The sequence below is a fragment of the Dermacentor variabilis genome, unplaced genomic scaffold, assembly GCF_050947875.1.
Source record: "Dermacentor variabilis isolate Ectoservices unplaced genomic scaffold, ASM5094787v1 scaffold_15, whole genome shotgun sequence".
Classification (NCBI taxonomy): domain Eukaryota; kingdom Metazoa; phylum Arthropoda; class Arachnida; order Ixodida; family Ixodidae; genus Dermacentor; species Dermacentor variabilis.
This window is the reverse complement of record NW_027460313.1, coordinates 10763133-10785594: the sequence shown is the minus strand read 5'-3', so window position 1 is coordinate 10785594 and position 22462 is coordinate 10763133. Positions and strand designations below refer to the sequence as shown.

General features: G+C 45.2%; 1 protein-coding gene across 2 annotated transcripts in view; it reads right to left on the bottom strand.

Moving 5' to 3' along the window:
• Window positions 1–18491, bottom strand: part of LOC142567952 (piwi-like protein 1) — a 215234-nt gene extending 196743 nt beyond the window's left edge. Inside the window, exons 1-3 of one of the 2 annotated variants that reach the window (XM_075678034.1) lie at window positions 18350–18491; window positions 11653–11789; window positions 10461–10992 (exon numbers count right to left, since the gene is read on the bottom strand). In XM_075678034.1, coding sequence (XP_075534149.1) covers window positions 10461–10992; window positions 11653–11775 — 655 coding nt within the window. In that variant the 5' untranslated portion in view covers window positions 11776–11789; window positions 18350–18491. Of the gene's footprint in view, window positions 1–10460; window positions 10993–11652; window positions 11790–18159; window positions 18241–18349 lie in introns of those variants that run through there. The other variant, XM_075678035.1, reaches the window with a different exon arrangement.
• Between the last annotated feature and the right edge of the window lie 3971 nt (window positions 18492–22462).

Sequence of the window (22462 nt, the reverse complement as noted above, 5' to 3'; positions counted from 1 at the left end):
GTTGCGTGTTAATATTGTATAACGATGTTGCACTTTACAATTTCGTTGTCATGTAATTATTGTTGCCCCCTTACTCAATGCCCTTCAATGAGGCTGCAAGGTAATATGATAATAGTAATATTAATAGGTTTGCATTAGTACCAATACATTCCAATGAGCAGGAGCAATTAGTTGCCATTCTGTTTTCTGTTGGAACAATAGTGACAAAACAAAAATGATGGAGCTGGAAATGCACCTAACAGGGCAATTTCCCCCAAAACTTCATTTTGTCACCTCGAAAAGCATACGATGGAGCGGTGGTGGTCACGGTGCCGACAGTGCAGTTTTGTACACAACATACTTGACGTGACGGTAGCTATCTCACTTCTTCATGCAAGCGGAGCTAACGTATGCAAATTTGCGTCATTGCTGTTACAATAACATGATTAATCTGTGCCGTATAACCCCAACTGGTGTGTGTGTGAGATGGGGCAGACGAGGCCACAAGTATAAACTGCACCCGTCAGAGCTCGGTCACGATAACATGTAACGCACAATAAACAAGTGCTGGCAGTGAAGACTCGAGCTTCTTTGCCTTTCAAGGTCTGTTTCCCCCTTTGTTTTTGCTGGAATGTTTGCCAAGATTTGTGCCATCAATTCTGAGATTGTTGTCTGCAGTTCATAATGGCACAAGAGCACCATTTTGGCCCCTATACATCATATGCAACAGGAAGTGCCAGCCACGCCAAACTCAAAGTAGAGCCAGCATGACCTAGGACTAACGACTGGAATTGATGTTCCTCATGAAAGCATGAAATGCGTTCCAACTGGCAATCAATTCTGCCTTGAACTTGCTCACTGCCTCACCTATTACTACGCACATTTGCCTGAAATATCGATATAGTAAATGTGATCAGCAATATGTCGACGAGACTTGACAGGTATACAAAATTATACGGGTGTTCTGGCAGCAATACTTCCAAGCTTCCAAGTGTGCTACTGATAGTTTCTGCATTTCAAATCAGCTGTGTGCTTTTTTTTTAATGCTGTCCCTGTGGACACAACCTAAGGTGTTTAAATCCTGTGTCAGAAATTATTTTAATCTAGTCCACCACCCAGTGCAAGTCTGGACTTAGAATCGTCTTTATGCCTGCTGAAGTCATTCTTCCATGGCTATATTGCACCATATATTTAGTAAGCGCAGTCCCACAGAGTGCAAATAAAATACTCTAAGCTTTATTGTGGTGTACACATTCTTATCCTGCTAGTATGCACGAACCCCATACAATGCAGCTATTGGTCTAGTAAGCTGATAGCTCATTCAAGCAACATGCCTATACAGTGCACTCCACTTACAGCGATACCACTTATAACGATATATCGGTTATAATGATGAGTCGACCCAAGAATGTCAACTTGCGCATTAGGACTACGAGAAAAAAATCTTATATAACAATACGTTATTCACTGCATATCGGACATAACGATCAAAATTTCACCTTCTGGACGGCATTTTCCATGCAGAATAATTGTGAAATTTTCATTCCTACATGATTGCCTATGCGAGTTCATATCTGCCGCCATTAGCCGTGCGGCATGTCCTGCATGCGCACCGATTGCAAAAGCCATGGAGAGCATCGCTATTTGGCGCAGTGTGCCCCATGATGGCACCAGCCGCCTCGCTTTGTCCATGATTGAGATAACGCATGAGGAGAGGGAAAAACAAGATGCAAGAAGCAAAAAAGCACCCGCCCTTTGCCCCCTTCTCAGCAAGTACAGAAGCAGCAGCGGACAGCCCAGTTAATGGAAGACGGCGCTGACAAAGCGCAATGTTGTATCACTTGAGACAAGCTGCAAATTTTGCAAGGCTCAAAGAAGTACGACTTCGCACAGGAGTGCCGCGATCACGACAGCTGCAACCAGGGGCCATGCCGTTCAATGGAAAAGGTGGGCTTTGAGTGCCAGAACGAAACCCCCCGATGATAGTGAAACCAATACAGTGGAAAGCCGCCAACATCATGGAACTCTGGGAGCACGCTACTGACGTTAAAGCAGGTGGTGCTTCAATGGAGGAGTTTCTGAGCGCAGATAGTGCTGCCTCGTGGTGCAAAGATATCTCAGATGTGGCGATCGTTGTCACAACAGGCGGCAGCATAAGGTGACAAGATTGACAATGACCTGTCTTTGACACGGACCCGTATGTTCACGCGAAGTGCACTGTCGTCAATCGAGTCGCTCACTGATTTCGTGCATATTAAATTATTGCTGCTAGAGTTTGCACAGCAGTTGCACACCGCAGTTGTGAACCTGGGGGGCGATCGGAGAGGGTTGTTCGACGTGTTGGTTCGGTTACCGGTGCACGCACACGATTGGCCTACTCACCGCTGACGTCACCAGCCCCGGGGCCTGGCCATGTTTTTGGTGATGTCAAAATGACGACACGCTCCTGTCAATCATCATGCAACCGAGCATGTCATCTGCTAGGCGCCGAACACGACGGGAGTTGGGAAGTTTGGAGCGATCATACGCTCGTTACGAGACCAGCTTCGCATGGTGCATCTGGGGGATTGGACTGGATCCAAACGGCAGCTTCGACCACGGAATGGCAGGTTGAGATCCAATCTATAGTTTAATTCGAGAAAATCGGCAATGGGAACTTCAGTTGTTGCATTTGACGTTGCTTGAGGAGGAACGAGAGCAGTGGAGAAGTGAAACGCACTTGAAGGAATGGCAGAAAGCGAATTCCGGCGTCACTTTCATTTCTCCAGGTGTATTGGTAGTGTGGCGAACTCGACCCAATCATTGGGTGCCAGCAAGCCACTAGAATGTTGTTGCCTCTTGAAAAGTGTGCCACTGTTCCTATAGTTTCTCTTTTTTTTCCCTCGCTGTGCGCGGCACCACCTAGGAACGACGCCGAGAAACGAATAGTTATAAATTGTAGTTGTCACATGTATTGCTATTTGAAAACGTGTTTAAACTTAAGAACAACAAAATAAATTTTTTAAGATTTCATTCATTGGAAGACGAGAAACATGCCGCTTTGTAGTATACTGTCTGCAAGCAGACGACAAAAGAGGGAAGTAAACTTCCAGGGAGTTTGCCTGCCGATAGGCAGCTCTCTCTGTCCCGTTCTCACAAATGATGCATACGGCCACTTTGTGAGGTTGAAGCAACCAAACAGAATGCTTGTCGAACAAAGATCTCCAATTGTGCCCCTGAAACTACCGGGAAAGCAAGTCTGGATTTCGAACTACTTCAGTGTGCCTAACACTTGATACACTGTTCAGAGGTGTAAATAAACGTTTCATTTTTCCGTCTTACAACGTCCATTTTTTAGCGCAAACGGCCAATTTGGTTTCAGTGCTACAAAGGTATGTTTGGCAGCTTTCTTTTACGCCAGTCCAGATTAAGCGATGATTGGTAAAATCGTAAAAAAACTCAATTTTGGCAACGATGCATTTCGGTATCTGCAAAGCTTAATCTACGTTGTATCAAAATCGTTTGGATAAAAACACACAAAAATGTGCCAGAAAAAAAATATTTATCAGTGCACAGGGCAATAAAACAGCTCTAAAGGGACACTAAAGTGAAAAATGATTTCTTCTACATCAGTAAAATACTGTTCTACAACACCAAAAACACCCCTCTTACAACGATAAGACGTTTGGTAAGCCAGAAAAAGCGCAAGAACGAAATACGGGTGGCGACGCCTCCTTAAGTTCCCGCACCTGGGGGCTACGACGTCTTGGATTTTCATGGCATCTTCTAGGGCCTACTAATTGTATATAGCGGTACAGATTGACTACATTTTGTTCTAAAGGAACCAAATATTAAACATGGCAAGTTTCGGGAACCTTTATTCAGCCAATGCGGCCCAAATGCAAAAACATGCTTTGGAATCCATGACGTCACGCTGACATGCTGTCACGATGACGCCCTAGGGTTTCGGCGCGAAATTCGAATACCGATACTTGGACCTCTTCATTTTCTCATCTAATAATCAAACTATCTTTTTGAAATGACTGCCTGCAGGATTCTCAAACAATGCTTCATCAGTCTAAACTGATTTATTGTTTCGATTTAGCGTCCCTTTAAATTGCGTAAAATCGCCGCAGTTCCTGGAGCCCTAACTCGTCTTTCCCGCCACCGAACACCGCCATCTTGGTATCCTTCGAAAGCTAGAAATTTCGCCATTCTGTTTCTGAATACTTTGGTCGGCGCCATCCTGTAACAAAGACACAAACACAAAAGAAGCACGGCTCTGCTAGAGGTGGTCCCACGGGCCCTACGATGAAAGCGGGCCTCCGATTGGTTGCTGTGCTGAAAGGCGTCTCACCAGTGGTTGCTGCTGCTGCGGCAGCGGGCAAGCTGACAACCGCAGCAAACCGCAGTTGTCTGCTTTGCGAACCACGCCGGCGTCTTTCTTCATTTGACATTCCCAAAATTCGGATTTCTGAAAGCTCCCAGGTCAGTGATGGATTGTCGCTCGTTTGAAAAGAAATTTTCAACGAAGCATGCCTTCTGAAAATGGAAGCGCTAGCCTTCTATGGCGAGAAAAAAATGGCGGCAAGCAGGAGAAGCGGAGCACCCGACTGAACATGCGGATAATGTGCCGCGTTACCGTATCTTGCGCAGTGTGATTCCAGCAGCAAAGCCGACAATCGCCCTGTGCCATTCACACTGATAACAAAGCCACCAAAAGACGTGCCAACTGAGGCTCTCGCACCTGTGTGGCCGCGCGAGTCAGCAACTGAGATCGCGTTGTTGGAGGCGACGCGGGTCGAAGGTCACCATCGCTGGCAAAGACAGTGTACCCTGTTTCCGACTCATTGTGCGACAGAGACACGCAGCCTGCAAGTGAGCCCCAAGCGTTGACGAGCTACAGTATGGTGACTCAAGGTTCACCAGATTGATCGTCGCCCGAACGCCGCACGATTAAGATGTGCCTCGTGCTGCGTTTCATACTTTAACGAAAAAACCAGTCAAAAACACAAAGGACAAGAGGAGAGGTTCACACCACAACGACTGGACTATCAACAGTTGATAGTCCAGTCGTTGTGGTGTGAACCTCTCCTCTTGTCCTTTGTGTTTTTGACTGGTTTTTTCGTTCAAGTATGTACCAACTGGCCCAGATTTCAACCCTTCTGTGTTTCATGTCAGCGGTGACAGCAGAAGCGCAGGCATGCAGCGTTCGCGACTCCCTTCACGCAGTGTCTGCAATTGAGCGTAAGTTCATGGACCAGCAAGGCCAAGAACAAATTTCGGCCCCTTGTGACAGTGAGTTCATTATTGTGCAGGTTTTCGTGATGAAATCTTTGATCGCTAAAACTCTGTGCCCAAGATGCCAACAGCGTTCTGTGGTTGTACACTGCGATATTAGGCTCAGTCTGGCAGTGAAAATGGTGCTGTCATGCACTATTTGTGGCCCTATTGAGTCCCAGTGGTGAACTCAAAGGAAGGAAAGTGTAAGGATGTAAGATGTGAATATTCGCTCAATGCAAGCTGTTCAAGCAATAGGGAAACGGCAGACAGCTCTGAACGATTTCTGGGCCACAAATGAATGTGTCCAATCGTGGTTTACATCACAAAACATTCAAGGACCACTTGAAGGGGCTGTTCAAGCCTGATGCAGAGGAGGCTGCGAACATCTTTATGGATGCTGTAGCTGCTGTGAAGAAGGTGTACAGCGAGATATAGGTTGGCTTCACTAAAAATGAGACCGTTCGCACTTGGCTCACGCGCGGTCACGGCTCCCACATTGGCCCAGCAGAGTGACCCCACATACTTTCAGTGGAGGCCACAGCATTAGCGTCAAAAAAACACTGAAGTTGGCTCTGGGCGAATGGAAGTGGAGGCCGCATTGCAGCTTTTTGGCCGTTTGTTGGCCAAGAACGACCTGCGATATACTGCAGTCGTCTCTGATGGAGACAGCGGTGTTTTCCAGGCATTGCGAGATGAGCAGCCATACGGGTTTATAGCCATCACAAAAGAAGACTCAGGGCGTCTACCAAGTTGACATTTCCAAATTCCCTGAGTGCCTTCACAAAATTCCCTGAGTAATGCTGAACTATGTTTTTCCATATCGCCTGAGGCTGTGACTCTCTAGTAAGCCTATGAAAAAAATGTAACAAAAAACTACTTAATCCAATTTGAATACCAAGGAGTAGCGTTTATGTTATTCAAAAAGAGAATAGAAGGGAGGGTTTAGTAAAATGCACAGCAAATAAAATGTTTAAAAAAAATTGCTAATCGAGTCGGCCATTCTTAATTACGAATAAAAAGGAGGTGCATATAGAAGCAATATTTTAGAATATGAGCTATCTCTATCAACTGATGGCAAGCTCAGTGGTATAAGGCCCGAACTTTGTCACAATTGAGATTCTCTCTCAACAGCTCGTAAGTCAAACTCTCCTGTCCTGACACTCTCAGCCTGCGCACGATGCCTCAGTGTTCTGTTTCAGTGCTTTAAAGAGTTTATTTTGGTTCGGATAAGGGACATCTGTATCTCGGCATCAGCCAACACTGTTTTTTGAGCTCAAGCTCCTTCAAAACGGCGGCAGCACACTTCCTTTCCCGTTCATTCCTCAATGCGTAGGTCCTTTCTGTTCTTGTCCTCCTTCCACCACCCTTTCGCTCCACGGACCATTTGAAGCATCTCTTCGGCAGTTGCACAGTCTTCGTCCCTTACTGCCTTTAAGGGCTCAAACCGACACAGGCACATTCGAAAACGCTCTGAAGGCCTGTCGCTACACGTATTAACCATATCGGTGCTCGTACAATGACATGAGATACCGGGTGCACAGGTGTTTAAGGAATACATACTGGTCCCGTGGCAATAGCACCTTCACACTCTTGTTATGCTTCACTGCAATACTTTTGCAGTATGCTTCACCAACTAACTTTCGGGAACCGGCAACACACTGTGCTTTTCAAGCTTCTAAGCCAATCACGAGGACCACAAAGGTGGAGTCGGTGCCATTGCCGACAGCACCGAATTCTCTAAATTAAAAACACGGCACCCAATGGCAAGAAGCTTAAAAGCGAACATCGAAGCAGCTAGGTCTAGCATTGCCGCATTGGTGGCTACGGCTGCCAGCGGATCTGCGTGCGAGAGCGCCGGTTCGAGGCGGCGAGGTAATCAAAATGGCAGCAGTTGTGGCTTTGATTAATGCCGTTTCAAACCTGCGGTAACGGCAAAAAGTCAGGAAAATCGGACAGCGAAGGGTTCACCCAAATTATCGGGCATCCGGAAAGTCGATCGTTGACTGCACACTGGCAACTCCTCCAGCGACAGGGAGTCCAAAGACGATTCATTACGATTCCTGTCTGCTACTCGAGCCAGCATTACTGTGCCTTTCAACCCTTTCAATAAAATTACAGCTAATTTTCCCTGATCAACGCACCAATTCCCAGAGTTTTCTCCGAGTTTTTCCAGACTACTCAAAATCCCTGAGACTGCATAAACCATGTGAAAAGAAGAATGGCCACTGGCCTTCACTCCATTGTAAGCAAGGCCAAGAAAGGGGAACCACTGGGTGGCAAAGCTGGGCTCACACAACAGTTGATAAAAAAAGCTCACCAACCACTACCGCCTGGCTACCAGCAAGAATACTAACGATGTTGCAGCAATGCAGAAAGCTGTCATGGCCATGTATTATCATGTGACATCTACCGATAGTGACCCGCACCATGAGCAGTGCCCCCTGGCCCCCTCACAGCTGGCGTGAGCAGAGAGCAGCAGAAGCGAAAAAAGCACAGCCTGCTCACAAATACAAGCTTATGAACAGTTTCCCAAGCCATGCTGCCTTTGTATCAACGTTTCAGAAGTCCACTTGCTGGAGCGCTGCAAGGGTGGAAGGACCCAGAGTGCAGCTGAAAGCTTGCACTCGGTTATTTGGTCAACATTGTCAAAGGACGAGCATGCGTCATGTTGCGGTAGAGACAGCAGTAAACAAGGCAGTCGTTAAATTAATTCTGGGAGCCAAAGAGCTTACTCGGAAATGAGTGCTACCTTGGGTGTACATCCTTGTGCCCTTGCCGTCCAGAGGGCTCAAGAAAAGGATAAAGAACGCCCGAAGAAGGCATCCAAAGCCCACCAAACAAAGAGGCAAAGGTGTAAGAAGATGTCTGACAGCAATTATTCAAAATATTAGAGCCCTGGTGCTTCTTAATAAACTTGCAGTGCTTTTAAAACTTTGCAGCCAGTTTTCTCAACTGCATTTTTTTTTTGTCAATAAGCTCGCTCATGGAAAGCGTAGCACAACAATGGCTGGACCGATCTTGGTCCAGTTTGTTTTGCTATGATCCATAAGCTGTGCTGTACTTAAAGACAGTCTTGAAATGTTTCTTTATTTTTCCGTTATTTATTTCTTTCGCAATAACTACATGGCTCCATGCAGTGAAGCACAGTCGTGTGCATGTTACGTTGAGCAAAAAATTATTAGCACACTAAAAAATATCTAACACTGTGTCGGTGTAGATTAGACATTTGAGCAAACATGCAAAGTATTCCCAGCTCATTATCGTGTTTCGTTACTGTGCCAGGCTTTTAACAAGCAAGGAACTTATGAATTCTTATAAAACAAACTAATGAAGATATCTATGACATTTTAGATTTGCCTCTTCATTGCAATGTGCAGTGTTTGTACCAAATTTCAGCCCTTTCTATAAAGAAACAAAAAGTAAGTTCTGATTCCCTCCTCCTCCTCCTCCTCCCTTAAGACTTTCTTGCTAGGGTGGCTACGCATGGAGCGCTGATTGATTCAGGAAAGGCGTGGCCAATTTGTCTGTCGCACAGATTGTCCTGACTTCCATAAAGTTGGTGGCAGCCCTTCTGTATATTTGGAGAAAAATTCAAAAGCAAAACTGTTTATGCAATAAATAAGACTGCTGCAAAACACAGGTTCACTATTAAACTGATAACCTCATTGGTATTCACTACAGCTGAATGTCACTCATTCATTAGCTTCAGAGAAAGCACTTGGTTCTGCTTAATAGAAATTTTATTGATAAGAAAAATATTTTCCAGACCTTCATATACCAGAATTGGCTGTAGTTAGTGCTGGCATACTAATTTGGTGTTCCCTTTAATAAAAGTAGACCATACTATATATCTTAAATTCTATGTACCTAGGTTATCGATAGCTTGCTGCACCCTTGTTATGCAATACTAGGAGACTCCAGTGCATGTGCAGCTTCGCGTTTGCTTGCCGTAAATTTGTTAACATTATTTTGTTGCGAAATTTTCCAATATTCAATTCAATATTCCGAATTTCTTTTCTTCTATTTCATTCGAAATCTACTATTCAGAATTCACACACCCCTAGTTGTAAATGGGACCATTATAACTGGGTTCAACTGCATAACAATTGAATCTGGCTGTAGGGTCTCTGCAGCTCACGCTGCAGTACAAGGTACTGCAGCACCATAGCCGTAACATCAGTCACAAGTACAAAGAAAGTGATGTGGACTCCAACAAAAAAACAAATTTTGACTTCGATTTACTTGTCTATGAAATGAATAGAGACTTTAAGGTACATGTTGCCAACATGACACTAAAGAGCGGAATTTAGGATATTTGATTTATAAATTGCAAATTTTGTCGTTATTTGAAAGTAACACGAGGGTCGAGTTCAAGCAACAAAAATGATGAAAGAAACATGCATTACAATCTAGTAAATAAGGTACCACAGAACACAAAAATTCATTGTGCCTGGGCTGCTCATTATTATGTCTGAAAATACTGTTAAATCCGGCACTACTAGAAGTGGGTTTTACTGGACTAGAACTCCGCATCAGCTCAACCACCAGCATCACATTTTTTCTGGACATGGCTAAGACACAAGCCACGCATCGCCATACACGATACGGCGTTCCAGCCCATGTGCTCGAGTGAATGATATTGCAACTCACCAAACGCGCGCAAAGCACAGATGTCCATCAGGGATTTCTCCCTGTTCCTTAGAATCTTCCTTTTGTTGTATTTCAGCTAGCTCATATTTTTGCATAAAATGAGTAAAATGACATTTTATTAAGTTCGAACCACTGCTTTTTTATTTTGTTTGTTACCAAGAGCATGTGATGCTCCACAGTGCACACCCACAATCTACCATGCAAGAAACAAAGCCACAAGCAAGAAAACAAGACACCCCCACGCACAAAAAGCATGTAAAAGGCTCCGAGAGCAGCAGAGGCAGCATTATTGGGCACCATACTACGGCACGGAAGAGTACACTAGAGTTGCCTTGGCAGAAGTGACCCTGGCACAGCTGTGCTTCCAGCCCTCAGCTCATGCCACAGCACCACAGATGCCCCCTTGCACACACCTGGTGTATTCTTACCACTGGACACTGGCAAAATAACTGCATGCTTTGCTACAAATGAAAGATTGGTAGCGAAGGCATGCAGTTACACCGAGAAGAAACAGAGGGTAAGCAAAGGCTCCAACCAGCCCTGCTGACTGCCAGACTGCTTGCACATACCTCTCTTGTCGGTGATACGCTGGGGACGAGTGGCAAGGATAGCGATTTCATCACGTCGACCACGCCGAGCCCCTCTGCCAGCAGTGTCACCACCAGCCAAGCTCATGGCCCCCATCTCTTGAATGGGTGGCTGCGGTGTGACCACTTCCCCAGGCCTTGCCATCACTCCTGCAGGACGGTGGGCAGCCCGTCCGGTCGGAGCCCGCTGTGGTGGCGCCTGCTGCAGAGGAGGAGGACAGCCGGCCATGCCGCCAGGCTGCTGCTCCTGGTAGACCTGCTGTTGGTATCCGGGCTGCTGCTCCTGGTAGACCTGCTGTTGGTATCCGGGCTGCTGTTGGTATCCGGGCTGCTGCTGGTATCCGGGCTGCTGCTGGTATCCGGGCTGCTGCTGGTATCCGGGCTGCTGCTGGTATCCGAGCTGCTGCTGGTAACTGGGCTGCTGCTGGTATCCGGGCTGCTGCTGGTATCCGGGCTGCTGCTGGTATCCGGGCTGCTGCTGGTATCCGGGCTGCTGCTGGTATCCGGGTGGTGGCTGGTGAATACGACATTAAAAATGGGAGATCCCTTGAATATAATGCTTCAGACAATAAGAAATGCATGTGTTGTACCACTCATAGGTTGACCAAAAGCCACATTTTCTTGTATACACATTCTAATATATTCAAATACCTCACAGGTTCCTACTGGAACTGAGTGAAGAGACTGTGAAGAGGAATTGAACACAGAAAATGTTTGGCAAAGTTTGCAATACCAAACAAACAATGCACTGTAAATGCAAGCAAAACGTGAATATACAATGACAATGCAGAATTAGTATTCATTAAAAAAAAGGAAATGAGCAGTTAAATGGTTACTGCAATATAAACAAAACACAACATGATGCAGAGAAATAAAACTCTTCTATCACAATTTGAGTGAACCATTTCTTGTCTGGTTTTGAAATGTCCATACTTAAGTCTGAAATGATGATCACAGGGGTAGTGTCATCACGGCTAACCCATGCAAAGTGCGTGGTCATAAACTTCTTGATATCACAATTGGGTGTGCCTGGAGGTACAGTGCCAACTATTCACAGTGGATATCATAAGTCAATAACTGTGTGTGGCACTGGTTAGTATTCACTAGCCAAGTGACACAACATGCCACGCAAACACCGAGGTGACGAGTCCAGAATGCACAAGACCATGCTCACCTGAGATGACCCAGCACCTTCAAAGCCAGGCCTACGCAAGGCCGACTCCTGCTGCGGCGGGGCTGTAGTGCCGCGAGACTTTCCTCGCGACCTGCCTCGTGCTCGGCCCGTCGACTCCGACATGTCCGCACAATACGCTACAATGATGACAGCACATGCAAGTGCATGTAACAGAAATGAGCGCAGGAGTCAGACTAGTGGATGCACTTGACTCATAACAGCTGCACCTGAACCCTATTATCAACCACTGCAGAACTTTTAAGGCCAATATGTCCACCACAGCATTGCCAGAACAATGTAATGATTTCCTTCCAATTCTCCGTTCAACGTTTCATCAGTGGATCAAGCAACGCTCCACCTACATTACCACTATTGGTTGGTGGTGAGCGGCACATTATCAGAAAGGAATTGAAAGAATCAAAATATGGTATAGTACCAGCCTTCATCACCTTAACCACAAATTTTAACTACTGCACTACAAAAAAACAACTTTCAAGTCCAAAACTACAAAATATTGTGATCACTGTTAAAAATATCTAAAGAAACAGTGAGCCAAAAACAAAACCGGGCTAGCTAATTCATTTTAACAGCAAAGCAACACTAATGAGGGCAATAAAGGACAGCACCTTCCTTATTTCCTTTCATTTTCTTGTTCTCAAAAATAAACTGAATCCTGGGGCTCTACTTGCCAGAACCACCATCTGATTACAAGGCACGCCATAATGCGAGTCTACAGATTAATTCTGACCACCTAGAGTTCTTCAATGTGCACCAAATATAAAGTACATGAGTGTTTTTGCATTTCGCCCTCATTTGTCCGGTGTTGTGCTGCCATTACTATAAAAACAAAACACAGTAAGCAAGTTTAATTTGAAAAGTATAACAGCTAAAAATAAATCCTGTATTCAGTGGACCTCTTCCAATGAACCCCTTACAGGCTTCCAGTGAAACCTCGGACAGTCTCTGGCAGCTAGGTCATGCTAGTGTGACATGCTCTTTTGCAAGAGTGGAGACTGCAGACTGCTTGAGAAGCTTAGCATGAATTAGAATCGGTCCATCTTTAAAAATGCTAAGAATGCTCAACTTTAACCCCTTGTTTGACAATGGGACATATACATTGTGCTCTATTTTGTGTGCAAAAATGCTTCTCACCAGCAAAAGGGTGTATTTATCTCATTTTTAGGTGCTGCCTCCTATCTAAAGGTTTCAACACTTCAGGTGAGAATATTTTTGAGAATGTAAGCTAATTGCCAACAACCATGCAAAATCTAGAAAAAAATGTTTTCATTGTTGGAACACTTTCTAATTTTGGCCCACAATTCCTTGCAAAAAAATTACAGGGTCTCTTAAGAGACAAATGGCGAAAGCTTACACTTCCTCCTCTTATCATTTGCCTCTTCTTTTAGTCATTAGTGCTCACTACTAAGCATTTTTATTCATTTGTAATCTACTGTGGTCATTGGTCAGGTCTGCTGACACAAACTTATTATGAGCCTAGAAAGGCGTTCGCCTTTCAAAAAATGTTCTCAAGATGCCCGATAACCTATTCCTCTTTCCTGTATTTAGACTTGTACCTTTAGCTCACAAGAAGCACCAATTTTCGTACTTTGGAGCGATAGCTTGTGAATGGATGTGGAATAAGGCCCCGATTGCCGTTGGTACTCGATGCTCTGGCGAAAGCTGCACAAACATTTTGTTTATGACCTGTGCTGCGCCACTTTGTCCATTGTGCTTTGGTCTGTTTTACGAGGGAAGTGGTTACATATAACTTACCTTTGAGATAAAAATACATCCCACTTTTAAAGCTTCACGGCTTGTAGTACAGAAGAATAATCAGTTGCAAACTACTACTATATGCCCCATTTACATATAGCACACAACACATTTCACAGTTATGATTCGCGACGGAAGTGGTAAAAAAATTTATTGTTCAGACCTACAGCGTCGATGCGACAGATGCATCCCACTTATTGATAGATCCCACTTTTTTAAAACGAACAGCTTGGTGTAGAGAAGTGAAATTCATAAACTACTTCAAAGCAAATTTATTTATACCACGCAAAAAACTTCCGCAAGCATTTTGTAAAGAATATATGCCGACCTGCAAAGGGTTAAACACCAATGTAGACTACCTATGACATATGGGGCAGAAACTTGGGAGGTTAACAAAGATGCTCGAGAACAAGGACCACTCGAAAAGCAATGAAATGAAAAATTTTAGCCATAATGGTGAGACAGGAAGAGAGCGGTGTGGATCAGAGAGCAAATAGGGGATTAAAATTAAGTTAAATCATGGGGTTTTACGTGCCAAAACCACTTTCTGATTATGAGGCACATTATCTTAAAGCTGGCAAGAAAGAAGTGAAAATGGTAAACATACGAATGTGTGTGTAGTCTGAGCTTACCGTACAAACAACCTGAAGTCACCAGCAAGTGATCTCGTTTCATTAGATGAATGATCAATAGCCAAGTCACAACAGCAAATTCAGTGTCACATTGAGCAAGTGCCCTTCACTGCAGCAGGTGTCACTCAGGCAGCACGCCAATACACTGGAAGTGCCCCTTAGAAATGAGGGCAGTATGTTTAGGTCAATCAGCTGGTATATTACATATCTGTTAATTCAGGCATTATAACCAACACAGCACGACTAAGTGTCCCATGCAAATGACAAGACAGCATAGCAATCAAAACCAGTGATGAACTGTTCATTCAGAAGTGAAATGCTGAGTGGCAAAGCATCTACACCTAAAAAACAAGATGGCTTTCACTGGCAGAACAACATCAGTTCTCATTACAAATGGCATGCTTGCATGCATAACATTAAATTCCAAAAAAAAAACAGTTCAGAATTGGTGCCGACTCTGCATTGAATACTATTTTTGAAGGACTACAATTGAGGCCATGCACACTTTGACCATAGCAATGAGAGTTCAACAGACAAACTCTGATTGACGTGTTCTACATCAAGGGTCATAACTTTTCCATGCATTGGCCAGCAAATTACACTAAAGGCAAAGTGCATTCACTCAATGTAGCAATGAACTTGCCCGTCCAGCAGGGTTATAGACAGCTACACAGCAAAACAGAGCATCACTTGGAGTTGATGGCAGTGACAAGTGGTCTACTCTGGAGGTGGCTGCCTGTGGCTCGGGTGAGCGAGGCCGCGCAGGCCCGTTCTTGAAAGCGATCTGTGGTGGGTACAGAGTCTAAGCTTGAAGAGGGCCGAGGGCTTTGTGTGCGCGTTGTGTTGTTGCTGCGTAGTTCACATTGAAGCAAGAGGCAGCACAAAGGGCAATTCATTCCCCAGCATTTTGACAGCAGATGTCCATGGTCATCAAGTGAGATGGGTTCATGTTTGCCTGTGCGTGCTCAACACCATGCTCTTAATTTAATAACGAATGTTTATACGTTTACACGGCTGATAATACTATCACTATCCTTGCTTCATATAGATGTCTCATAAATTGCTATTGTAATAGATGCTTCGTCATTCGGGCGAAACTGCAATGTGTTTTTTTTTTCTTAGGTGTCAATACTGCTTCCAATTTAATAACATGCCTGTTCACGCCATCTCCTGCATACAAATACCCAGCGTGGAACTTTAAAAGGACACTAAATGCAAATGCTAAGTCGGCGTGGAATGTTTACATACAAACCTTGCAATGCTTGTTTCGTACCAAGAAAAAGACTTAGTTTATGAAAAAATTGCATCTGAAGGGTCAGAATACCTTTTTCGAAATTCAAATCTGCGGCCACCCTAATAAGGGAGTGGTGATTTTATATACGCCATCACCACCCTTTGCTGCCGTTGGTGAGTAAAACGGGGCCCAAGAGACGCCGGTACCGAGCCAAGACAGTAACTACGCAAGAGGAAAAACGAAATCAGGAAAGAAACAATTTATGACAACTCAAAGGGAAGCTCACTATTTTCCGAAGCAAGACCAGGATGCCTTAGAACACGCACCCATAAAGAGAGATATAAGAAAGAAGCATGTGCTTGCTGGGGTAAAGCTAGGGAAACAATGGAGTACGTTTTATTAGAATGTGAAGACATCTGCCCAGTGGTCGATTTAGGCACCACTGGTCTCCTTGAAGCCCTTGAGTTCAGCGAGAGCAGGGGCAAAGTAAACATGCCAACAATAGAGACTAGCAAGAGGCAAATGGAAGATTGGTGGAAGTATGGAAACGACAAAAAACGGAGACGTACAAAAGAAAAGTTCACAATAGGGGGTCAAAAATTTGTTTGTGGGACATCGCGTTTTTTTCTTTTTTAACCTAGGTAGGACATTAGGCAGTATAACAGCAAGAGCTTGGTGGCGCAACCCGCCACTTGCTTTTTGGTCAAGTGGCATGGGCCGTTCGGGCATCCCGCAACATCACATAGAAGTTGAATTCTCTTCTACTTGCAGTTTGTGCAAGTTTCGCGAGCCACCAAAACCAGCAGAGCACAACACAATCAGGAAAGTATTGAAACACGAAAGCGTGGGCAGCGCAGGGTCGAGCGAAAACAAAACCTTTCACCTGCCTGCATCATTGTCAACGGTTATTTGAACGAGTTCTTTTTTCAAAAATGAAATAGAACTGGACAGACAAGTAGCATTTTATTTCACCTTATAATGCAATTCACGGATGTATTTTGCAACGAGCAGTTGAGTACTAGTGACAGAATTTAATTGACGAGTGCTTTCATCATCGGGCAAGTGCTTGAATGTCCCGGGGGAGTCTCTAATCATGTCCTGCACTCAACTTATTGATTAGTAAGGCTCTGTTCGTGATTACATTGACGTCTTAAAGATTCTCAAGCACTAATCTATGAATTTAGCTTGACATAGTATTTGCCTTTAGTGTCCCTTTAATGAGGAATACTTAATATACAAGAAAGTTTTTTGTTCTAAAAAAAAGAACCTATAGGATGTGTTAGCTATGCAAATTGCATCGGTGATGATTACGAGAATTCATGCAGCTTTTGTACTACCTTCACACTTTCACCAACGCATGCGCGATGGTTTGCAATACTTAAAATTAGACAGAAAGCTGGACACTTTCACAGCAACGTGAACACGCAGTTGAACGCCAAACATGAGCCTCGAGAAAAAAATGTGTGTGGTTATGAAAATGACAAACATGGGCTTAAAACAGCGAAAGGCAAAAGCTAACGGCTGACATCCATTACCGATAAACAAAACATTCCAGCCGCTCAGAGACTGCGCAGTTTTGCCTTTCATTTGTCGACTACCACTTCTTGCACAGATTCACCGAAAATACTATGGGGAGCAGTAGTATACGACACTCCTAGAGCATTGTCATGACATTCGTTTTAACAGTAATTTTTAGAGCATCCTCGATTATATATTGTGAGCGGAGGAAGCGGGCGGAAAACGTTTAATTGGGCAGATTTACAAGCACGGTCACATTGTACAAGGCTGAAGAAAACCCCGGCTCCCCGCTCTTCTTCCGCAAAAACGTTCAACGGCTCTCCGGGTTGCTTGACATGGTTCCCGAATACAGCTATGTTTAGAGCTGAAGCTCACAATATACATATATACTGAAGGCAAAGAAACAATGCTGACTAATCTGGTTAACATGCTTGTTTTGCCGAGTGCCGTTCAAGCACAATTTAGATCACAAATTTAAAAAAATTTACGTGGTTTAACGCGGTTAACGCATGTTTGTCGTGCGCGCACGGTGTTGCTTGCTTTGGGAAAGGACACAGACGCTGCTCGGCACCGTAGGCTACCGCCGCATCTACAAATGCACCACAACGCACTGACGCTACTCGGCGCGGCAGCTGCAGCGGGCGAATTTACCTTCATGCTGCGCCTCGCTTAAACGCGAACTAGGCGCCGAATGCACAGCTCATACGAAGATACCACCACTCTGCGCACTTTGTACACTTCGCAGATCGCTTTTAAGATATGGGGCGCCCTCGCGGCGTACGCGAAAGCCGCCGGTAGTGGCAGAACTTGGCTGAGCTTCAAGGTCATATTTACGGAACCATCCATTTTCTGGGTATGAACTTTGAGTGAGTACGATAATATCGGGGAATTCGACTTGCAGGTCGCGCTCAGCCGGTGTGGCATCTGTAGGCTTCAGTCGCTTTTTGCTCGCCGGTCGCAAATGGTCGCGCGACCTAAATACGTTAGCCCTCGCGAAAGAGCTCGGGTGCGTCTCCTCAGGTCGAGGCAGCCATCAAAGATCAGCGTTTAGGCCTAGACATAGCACGAAATACCCGTGTGGAATTGCACGAATGGCTGAATGTCCAGCAGCAGCAATATTTGTCGAGTACAGGAAATAAAATGTCGCTAGTCCACCATGCAGCAGGAAACTTACTGCCTACATGAAGATACAGAACATAACGGAACTTGGAAGGCGCGTAACTAAAGTGGAACTAGGTTTGGCGCTGTCAAAACGCACACGAAAGGCGCACGTTATCTACGAAAATGTACACAAAAGCACGTCAGTTAAGCGCCATGTACGAATTATTTACGTAATGAGATAACTCTTACGTCAGAGGTAACTTCTAGCCAATGTTCTAGCGCATGGAACACTGGCATCGCGGCCGTGAAACGCGGACAGCGCGGCGCTACTGCCGAAGCAGCGTCGCACTGCCCTAACCATAGCCCGGCGTAATTTTACTGCAAAATGGCAATTGTTATGTAAAGTACCAGAGTCAATAAGCAGAAAACAAATACGTACCTTTTAACTAACAAAATACGCATGAAATTCGCCACGGCTCTAAGTACCCCAGTGCGTCGGACCACCGTTACAACTACGTTCACAACTTTCGTTAGACCATAGACTCTACCACTCTACCAGTGGGGGGAGCTCCCTGGTTTCGGTGGCAGTAAAACCTCTTGATAATTTGAAAGTAGCGACACTTTCCTCCTCACGGCGCTTTCCTCCTCGATTCTCCTCGCCCGCCGGCTGCGCACGGCGCGCTTTTCCTCTTGGGCTCCCGTGGACGGGCCGCAGGATTCTATGGAGGGGTGTTATTTTGGGCCAGTTGCGCGCCCCAGTGGGGTTGAAAATTTTGAGAAATGCTAATAGCAGCATCGATAATGCTGAAGGCAACGTTTATGAGGAGGTTGGTCTTTTTTCTTAAAGCCGTATGAATGGGGTATACCGATGTAACGGGAGCTTTGACAATTTTTCTGCTACGTGATTGCTTTACTTCGAGCGTCTGATCTAGTATTGCTTGTGACACATCCCTTTGTGTGTGGCTTATTAACCGTAAGCCTTAGATTTCTGTTTCAAGGACCCGTTGTGAGCTACAGAAAATATCACGTGACCGAAGGAAGGCGGGAAGCGAACCAAAGCATGTGCAGCCGCTATAAGAGAAGATTAATGATTAGCGAAGTAATGATTGATTAGTGATTGGATTAAGATGACTTCGGGTGTATTAAGGAGGATTAAAGTCTATGAAGGTGCATTAGGGTGAATGAAGGTGGATTAAGGTGCATAAAGGGGGACAAGGTTGGACGAAGGTCGATGAAGGTAGATTAAGGTGGATGAAGGTGCGTTGAGGTACATTAAGGACGATTATAGTGGATTAGGGTGGATTAAAGTGCATGCAGAAGGATAAGGGTGGATTAAGAAGGATTAAGGTGCATTAAGGAGGATTATGGTGGGCTAGGGTGAATTAAAGTGAATGAAGGAGAATTAGGGTGATTAAATAGTATTCGGCTGGACTGGCTGGGTGGATGAATGTGGATTAAGGGAAATTAAGGACGATTATAGTGGATTAAACTGAATGAGGAAGCATTAGGGTTGATTAAGGAGGATTAAAGTGCATTAAGGAAGGTAGAGTAGATTAAGGTCGATGAAGGTGGATTAGGGTGCATTAAGGAGGACATTCGTGGATTATGGTGGATTAAAGTGAATGAAGGCCTAGGATTAAGGTCGATGAATGTGGATTCGGTGGATTAATGTGCATTAGGAGGATTGCACATTGATTATGGTAGACTAATCGGTCTTAATACTCAATGAACCCTAATTCACCTTAGTCCACCCTAATCCACCTTAATGCTCCTTCATCCAACTTAATCCAGCCTAATACTCCCAATCCACCTTAATACTACCTAATCAACCTACATCGCCCCTAATGCACCTTAGCCTACCCTATACGGTCTTAATCGTCCTTTATCAACCCTAATCCACCATGATCCGCCTTCATCCACCTTAATCTTTATTCATGCACCTTAATCCAACTTAATCCTGCTTAACAGTCCTAATCTACCTTAATACACCCTAATCCGCCTCTATCAAACCTAATTCAGCTCCATGGTCCCTAATCCACCTTAATCTACCCTAATCCATCCTAATCGGTCTTAATCTTCCTTTATCAACTTTAATTCACCTTAATCCACATTATTCGACCTTAATCTTCCTTTATCCACCTTAATCCTCCCTAATCCTTGTTCATGCACCCTAATCCACCCAAATCGGTCTTAATACCCTTTCATCAACCCTTCACCTTAATCCACCATAATCCGCCTTAATCCTCCTCCACCCACCTTAAAGGGACACTAAAGGTTACTATTAAGTGAACGTGGACTGTTGAAATACCATCCCAGAAACCTCGAAACGCTTGTTTCGTGCCAAGGAGACTTATTTTAAGAGAAAATGCGTTCTGAAGTGTCCGCGTACCTCCAGCGCAGTTCAAATCGCCCGCCCTCCGATCGAGGAGTACTGACAACATGGTCTCATAGTGACGATGCGCCATCGGTGAGTAGAACGGCGTCCGCAGACGGCGCTACCGCTTTTCTGCGCAAAACGCAAACGCGCGGCCAGAAACAGAGCCAAGACAGAGCCGACAGCAGTGCGAAAGCGGGAGTATGGTGGCTAGCGGAAGGAGAAACGCGAGACCATAATAAGCTGGTACTTTATTCTATGACGCAAACTTCGACGCTCGTCACAATGGACCCTGACAACAACAGATTGGCTCGCGATGCTGGGCTCAACTTCAGCGATTTGAGCACCGACGAGCGCGACCTGCTGCTAAGGGCTCGCGCTGCCGGCGTCGTTGCGTACTACGACGGCGGCCTCGACACCGGCTCTCCGGAGCGGGTAAGCAACGAGGGCTTCCCACGACATCACAAGGACGTGGCATTCTCACTGTTTGTTCGAAATGAAAGTTTCGCGAGCCAGCAGAACCCGCACAGCACGACGCGATAACGAAACTACTGAAACTCCAAAGCGTGCGCGGCGCAGAGTCGAGCGAAAACGAAACCTTTGGAACACCCATACTACTGAAGGGTAACGTCAAAATGTTATTTTTTCTTAGAATCGAATAGACGTGGACAAGTAGCATTTCCTTCCGTCTTATAATCGAATGAAATGATATTTTGAAATGAAATATTGAAATGAAACGAGTATATATTGAAATGAAACGAGTAGTTGAGTATTAGTAACACAAATTATGAGGAGTGCTTTCGTCATCGGGCTAGTACCGGAATGTCGCTGGGGGGTCTCAAATCGTGTCATGCATTTACCTCAATTTCGCGGTTACTAAATCTCTGTACGCGATTAGATTGACGCCTTAGACGTTCTAGAACATTGCTCTACTACTTTAACTTGACTTTCTGGTAACCTTTAGTGTCCCTTTAAACTTTATTCGTGCATGTTAATCCTTCTTAATGCACTCTAATAAACCTTAATCCTCCCTAATCCATCTTATGTCAATCACTAATGATTCATTAATTAACTTGGGTAATCATTCTTTTATACAGGGGTGGACATGCTTTGGGTCACCTCTGGCCTTCCTTGGGTCGCGTGATACTTCCAGTTTACAGCGCGACGTTGAAACCTTGAGATCTAAAGGCTTTCGCCTTAAAACACAAAAAAAACTCAATGTTGTCTAGCTAACGCTCTTCACCTGCAATCCACGGGCATACTTGCCACTAATTTTTTCAGGGCGCGCAGCAGGATTTATAATGCTGCACTTCCGACTGAATAACAACAGTTAGCGACGTGCGAGGTGATGCAGCCGCCCCAGAATATTAAGCATACTGAGGACAACCGCAACAAAAACGCTGGTGAGCAGGCCGGAAGAATGAAAAACAAATGCAGCATTACGGGATGCTTTGCTACGAGCTATAACGCTGTTCTTTCTCGGAACAAAGTTCTTTCGGCCAATGTCATGCACCCACTGCAAGCCGTCACGCTTTCCTTGAGGTATCATAAAAACGGCATAACCATCTTCAGGCTTCTTGATGCAGTTATATGCGCAACAGCCCGGCATAGCGCTAGCACATAGAGCAGGAAACAGCGTACAACGTTCCCTACGCCGAGCTAAAGCGCCGAGCCAGCCGTGCTCAGGAGGAAAATGGCGCGAACGAAAAAGAAAAACACACAAGCAAAACTCAAGATCCGCGCGTTTCTAAGGGCAACGGCAGGGAGACCAATCGTCGTGCAAAAAAACGGGGGCAAAACTGGTTGCCGCGGGGGAACGCGCAAGGGGCGAGGAGGTCGCGCGGCGGCGGCAGAGTTCAAAAAGTGTCGCTACTTTCAAATTATCAAGGGACTTTAGGTGGCAGTAACGTCCCTCAATTATTTCAAAGTATCGACAGGCTTTGATCCAGCCGACGACGCCAGTGATAGGCTGAACGGTGACATGTGACCTTGCTCCGCCCCTTTGCCGCCATGAAAGTTCCTGCGCGCCGTGTTGTGCTATGCGCATTGCTGCGATAATTTCGTTCCGGGAGGGCCGAAATGCCTTGTTGCTGTGCGGTTGGGTGCCGAAACCGGACGAAGGATGGCAAGAAGTTATTTTGCATCCCGCGCGGCAACCAGAACCTAACCAAAAGAAAA